We start from the raw sequence: 6,601 nt of genomic DNA on the forward strand, positions 1-6,601 counted from the left end.
AAATCCCTGAGGTGCGGTAGGAATGACTGTTCCCTGTCATCATCCCTAGGGATATCCCAAATCATTTCTCCGAGTTTGAGAGGAGCTTGGCTGGGCCAGGCAGGAATAATGAATAAAATATCAGCAAATTTTCATGATTTCAAACTTTCTCCTTTTTCTGGGACCTCGAGAAGAGCTGAGGTGTTTGTCCAGAAAATTCATCCCAAAAATCTCAGTGCAAAATATTTCCCATTGGATCCTCAAAGGAGGGAATTGAAAGGGCTGATTTGTGCCCTTGCTGGGATTTCAGGGATCACTAAAACCCCACTAAAACTCCCTGTTCAGTGCTGATTATTCAAAATATCCAGTGTCTGCCTTTTTTTGCTTTGTTTGAAGAGCACTGGCAAATAAAACTGAATTTCTGGATTAAATGTCTCTTATATTGCCTAAAAGAAAGCACCTAATGAAAGAAATGTGTCTGTTGAGCTCCTGTCTCAGTTTTGGTTCTGTTTTAGCACTAAATGTCTCTGCTCATGGAGGGCTGAGCAAACATTTCCTATTTCCAGGATCCTATTTGGATTCTCTATATCCACTTTAAATTCTGTTTGCATGACTCTTCCTGCTGGCTTTATCAATATTAAGCACAAGCTTGGTTCAAAAATAGAAAACTATGTGTTGGTTGCTTTAAATAAACATCAACCCAATTTTTCCAGGCAGTTTATATTTCTCTTCTAATCAAGGCTGGGTGTATTTCTGAGCAGAGCCTTAAAAGCACTCATTTCATACAACATTAATGTGTATTTTGGCTAAGCTGAAATGCCATTTTTTACCAGGCAGATGAAGGGGGCGGTTTATTTCAACAAACAAAGCTTTTATTGAACAGAAGGAAATAACCCTGATTGTTTGCAGTGTTTTGCAGTCACAATTTTGTGTTTCTGGTTGCTTTCAGGGATGAGTATGAGGAGGATGGGTTTTGCCAGCCTTACAGGGGCATCGCCTGCGCCCGCTTCATCGGGAACAGAACCATCTACATGGAGTCCTTGCACATGCAGGGGGAAATAGAAAATCAAATTACAGGTGGGTAAAAACACCTTGGCTGCTCCCAAAAAGCTGCTGGGGTTTTATAAACAGCAATGTTATTTTGCTTTGGTTTTTATTCCCTCTTGCCATGAGCTCGTCTGGGTGTCTCTGCTCCTCCAGCTCCTCCCAAAACACCTAAAAATATGATTTTTTCAAGGAGAAGGGGCTGTGTGTTTACAGCTTCTGGGAGACTGCTGTTACCCCAGCAGGTTTTGAAAGCAAAGTGGGACCAGCTTTAGTTGATTTAATGTGGCTGGAATAATTTAGGTGCTGGGAAAAGCTGCATAAATAATCCAGCAAATAGTATTATTCCTTTGGATTTAGGGGAGAACCAGCTGCCATTAATTTTGTGGGGTTGCTGAATTCACAGATATCATAGATATCATGATATTCTCTATTTTTCATATAAATTAACTTGGTCTGATCCTAGCCCTGGTAATCATGTCTATATTCAGATTTATTTTTTTTTTCTTGCTGTCAGAATATCCCAAATTTCTCTTTTCCCTTTGTCTCCAAACACTGCCAGCATTTCAGAAAAAGGCTTCATTTCCCCAAGAAAGGAAATGTGGAGCCACCAGTTCATAATCTTCCAGCATTTAGTTTGAAAAGTGACTTGGGATTATATGAAAGTCGTCACCTTCCACAAAGGTGCAGGAATTTGGGGTTCACCTGTTGGTTTTGCAAATATCACATGAATTTGTAAATTATTCTAAGTTATTTAGGAAGGAAAAAAATAAAGGGGGAATAATTAAGGGAATAATTACATTTGGGGGTTGGATAACGAGCTTAGCATTAATCCCATGTTGAAAACCTGATGTGTTTTCCTTGTCAGTGAAATCAGCATCGTTAATAACTTCCAGTGTAATTAGTGCTGTAATTCCTGCACAGCTGCAGTGGGAAGGGAGGGTTTTACTGGGAAGGCAACAGCACAGAAAAACCATTGGGATACAGAGAATTCCTCTTAGTTCTGTTTCAGGAAGGATTCTCCAAAGGCTCCTTAGATTATTATTTCTCCTATTTATTAATATATTATCAAAAGTCTTGGCAGGTCTTCCCCAGACCTTTCTTTGTCCCATCATCACCTGGCTCAAACTGGCTCAAAAGGCACAAAACAGCCCCAAATTTCACAGTTCTTTTATCTTTATACTTATTTTTGTAGGAGTCTAAAAATGGAGTGACATTTCTCTGTTTGTCTTATTCTCCAAAAAGGTATTAATCAATTAATTTCTGTCTAATCCATTAATATTTGTCACTGACAGAAAGTCTTCTAAATATCCCTGGGTAAACCAGGATATATAAAAATTAAGAAGAAAGTAGTAGAATGTTTAGTATGTCTCTGAAGTGAAAAATGGAGATTTTAGAGTGTTTAACACATGGAGGAAAAAATGTGTGGTTTTAAACTCTCCTTCTTCCTTCTTCTCCATGATTCTGCAGTTTTTAGGAGCACAAAGAGTGATTGGTTTAGAGTTAATCACAGTTTTAATTATGTGAGTAGATATAGAAAACTTCTTTGTTGATATATAAAAACAATACACCTGTCTATTGTTAATTGGATAAAAATAGATATAAAGATGAAACAACCACGTGTTTTGGGGCCATTCTGTGCCATCAGAGCCCAAGGGGCAGGATGAATTGAAGCTGTGCAGAAAGTCTGGAGAGACCTGCCAGGATTTGTGCAAACATCCCAATAAACACGAGAAACAAAATCCCAACGAGCTCTGGAGTTTTCTTCTGCCCCAGAGAACTGAGAGAAACAGAACCAGCCGTGAGGGAGGATCCCAAAGGAGCTCAGAGGGGACCAGGAAATCCAGGGGTGACAAGTGCAGCACAACCAAAAAGAGAAAAAGTTTCAATTTTCACCCAATTAACAGTAGACAGGTAAATTATTTTTCTTAATGACCCAACACCTGTGTGCTGCAGTGCATCATTCTCTATCCAATCAGCCACTACTACCCAAAAACCTCTAGAAGAAGAAGATGAAGATGAAGAAGGACCAGAAACACCTTAAATTCTCCATCTTGTCTTCTGTTTTCTAAGCTAAACTCTAACTTTTTCACCCAGTGACTTAAGAAAACTCCTTAATTTACACACACTTTTAGCTTTTCTATCTAACTTTAACATATAAATCCAGTGTTTTCTTGGGTGTCAGAGCCAAGGGCACACACTCTGTGCCTCCAACAATTCCCAAGTGACACCGTGGTGTTTTCCAGCTGCCTTCACCATGATCGGCACCTCCAGCCATTTGTCGGATAAATGCTCCCAGTTTGCCATCCCCTCCCTGTGCCACTACGCCTTCCCCTACTGCGACGAGACCTCCTCCGCTCCCAAACCTCGGGATCTGTGCCGGGACGAGTGTGAGATCCTGGAGAACGTCCTGTGCCAGACCGAGTACATTTTTGCCAGGTCTAACCCCATGATCCTGATGAGGTTGAAGTTGCCCAACTGCGAAGATCTGCCCCAGCCCGACAGCCCCGAGGCTGTCAACTGTATCCGCATCGGGATCCCCATGGCTGATCCCATCAATAAAAGTAAGTGGAAAATATCTTGATTTTCTCCATGGAAAAGGTATTGCTGTGCCAGGATTGGCTGGAAGGGCTCGTGAATCCCACGCGGAGCCAGCGCTGGGCGTTGGCGGCTCACGGGTGAATTTCCCTTGTCCAGCAAGGGTAGGGATTCTGAAGGGGTTTTTCAGGAGTTCTGAAGGGTTTTTTTAGGAATTCTGAAGGGATTTTTTAGGAATTCTGAAGGGTTTTTTTAGGAATTCTCAAGGTTTTTTTTCAGGAATTCTCAATGTTTTTTTTCAGGAATTCTGAAGGGTTTTTTTAGGAATTCTCAAGGATTTTTTCAGGAATTCTGAAGGATTTTTTTAGGAATTCTGAAGGATTTTTTTAGGAATTCTGAAGGGTTTTTTCAGGAATTCTCAAAGGGTTTTTTTCAGGAATTCTCAAGGATTTTTTTCAGGAATTCTGAAGGGGTTTTTTTAGGAATTCTGAAGGGTTTTTTCAGGAATTCTGGAGGGGTTTTTTTAGGAATTCTGGAGAATTTTTTTAGGAATTCTGAAGGGTTTTTTTTCAGGAATTCTGAAGGGTTTTTTCAGGAGTTCTCAAGGGTTTTTTCAGGTGTTCTGAAGGATTTTTTTCAGGAATACTCAAGGGTTTTTTTCAGGAATTTTGAAGGGTATTTTTTCAGGAATTTTGAAGGATATTTTTTTAGGAATTCTGAAGGATTTTTTTCAGGAATTCTTAAGGATTTTTTCAGGAATTCTGAAGGGTTTTTTCAGGAATTCTCAAGGTTTTTTTTCAGGAATTCTGAAGGGTTTTTTTTAGGAATTCTGAAGGGGTTTTTTTAGGAATTCTGGAGAATTTTTTTAGGAATTCTGAAGGGTTTTTTTAGGAATTCTGAAGGATTTTTTTCAGGAATTCCGAAGGATTTTTTTCAGGAATTTTGAAGGATATTTTTTCAGGAATTTTCAAGGATTTTTTACAGGAATTCTGAAGGATTTTTTTCAGGAATTCTGAAGGATTTTTTTCAGGAGTTCTGAGGGATTTTTTCAAGAATTCTCAAGGACTTTTTTCAGGAATTCTCAAGGTTCTTTTACAGGAATTCTCAAGGGTTTTTTACAGGAATTCTCAAGGGCTTTTTTCAGGAATTCTGAAGAATTTTTTTCAGGAGTTCTGAAGGATATTTTTTCAGGAATTCTCAAGGATTTTTTACAGGAATTCTCAAGGGTTTTTTTCAGGAGTTTTGAGGGATTTTTTCAGGAATTCTCAAAGGTTTTTTCAGGAATTCTGAAGGATTTTTTTCAGGAGTTCTGAAGGATATTTTCAGGAATTCTGAAGGATATTTTCAGGTCTTTGCTAAGTAATAGGAAACTATGGAGTGTAAGTATTTGGATGCTGAGGAATATGGTTGGCTTCATCCTCCCTGCTCCTCATCCTCCTCCCACCTCAGCCTGACGTGCTCTGGCTGCACCACAAGTGCAGTGGAGGGATCCCTGTCAGGAGGAGCATTTCTAGGGCTGTCCTACCTAAGCCAGCCTAATTTTAGGCTCTGGCTTTTGATCAGGCTGGGCTGCAGCCTGTTCACAGCCCTTCCACATCTGAACAGTCAAATATCAAACACAGCTCCCACAAATTGTCCACCTTCCTATGAAAATAATGGCTGCAATTCAATTTCCCATCATAGTTTTTGCCTATTTTTGTGTATCTTATATTAAAAACGTTTGGCAGAAACTGTTTTCACTACAGGAGCATAAGCTTTAAATCCTCCCAGGAACGAGAATGCAAAGCAGGCCCAAACTGGGAGCCTGGGGTTCCAAACTGGGCCGTGCTGGGAGATGCCAGCAGCCCATCCCAGCAGTGCTCCAGAGCCTGCAGTCGCTGTTGGGGTTTTTCAGCTCAGCTTTCAGTTTTTCTCTTCAAGAAGCAAGAGAACAGAAATATTTTCAGCAGAGCTGTGTCCCTGCAGGAGCGCAGGGATGTGGTTGTGTGTCCCTGCTGGCACCTCAGGTGTCTGTGTCACCTGAATCCCTTTGGGGCACCTCAGGTGTCTGTGTCACCTGAATCCCTTTGGGGCACCTCAGGTGTCTGTGTCACCTGAATCCCTGAGGCACCTCTGCCTTCCCTGGGGCTGGGAATGAGGAGTTCCATTGGAAGTTCAAGTTCTTCTGCGGGATTTTCTCCCAATGTGCTTGGGAATATCTTGGGGCCATCACCCAGTGAACCCTGCGCCCTTTCCCCACCAATTTCCCAGTGCTGAGCTGTCTGTGGAGGAGCTTTCCATCTCTCCCATCCCTCTTTCCCCCTTCACACTCCTAAATTACGAGCAGCTTTGGCCTTTGCTTGTCTTTGCAGATCACAGGTGCTACAACAGCACGGGCGTGGATTACCGGGGCACGGTGAGCGTGACGCGCTCGGGCCGGCAGTGCCAGCCCTGGAACTCACAGTACCCCCACACCCACACCTTCACTGCCGCCAGGTACCCCGAGCTCAACGGGGGCCACTCCTACTGCAGGAACCCCGGCAACCAGAAGGACGCTCCGTGGTGCTTCACCTTGGATGAGAACTTCAAGTCGGAGCTCTGCGATGTCCCGGCCTGCGGTAACGCCTGAGCTGCTTTGGGTTGGAGCTGGGGGCAAAAAGGGGAAGGGTTTGGTGCACAAAAAGGGTCTTTGGTGAGGCCCTGGGAACAGAGGTGAAGGAAAGGCCGGCTGGCCCTGCTCTGAGGAGACCTTGCTGCCCCTGCAGTGACAAAGTGCTGGCATGAAAATCATTTCCTGGGGAATGGCTGTGCACTGCCAGCTCGAGTGGTCCTGACTTTCCAGGTTGTTCCAGTCAATACAACTCCCCAAGCCAAATTAAATCAGAGAAACATGGAATTGTTGAGGTTGGAAAAGCCCTCTGAGGTCATCGAGTCCAACCTCGGCACTGCCAAGGCCTCCAATGCCCCATGTCCCCAATGCCACATCCACACACCTTTCAAATCCCTTTTTAAGGCCTTTTTGAAGACCCCACCACTGCCCTGGGCAACTGTGCCAGGGCTG

At 42.9% G+C, this 6,601-nt stretch overlaps 1 protein-coding gene across 1 annotated transcript in view; it reads left to right on the forward strand.

Moving 5' to 3' along the window:
- Nucleotides 1–6,601, forward strand: part of ROR1 (receptor tyrosine kinase like orphan receptor 1) — a 140,347-nt gene that overhangs the window by 124,040 nt on the left and 9,706 nt on the right. Inside the window, exons 5-7 of the mRNA XM_015636966.2 lie at nt 929–1,056; nt 3,270–3,587; nt 5,913–6,158. Of these exons, the coding sequence (XP_015492452.1) occupies nt 929–1,056; nt 3,270–3,587; nt 5,913–6,158 (692 nt within the window). The remainder of the gene's footprint in view (nt 1–928; nt 1,057–3,269; nt 3,588–5,912; nt 6,159–6,601) is intronic.

This window comes from Parus major, chromosome 8, assembly GCF_001522545.3.
Source record: "Parus major isolate Abel chromosome 8, Parus_major1.1, whole genome shotgun sequence".
NCBI lineage: Eukaryota > Metazoa > Chordata > Aves > Passeriformes > Paridae > Parus > Parus major.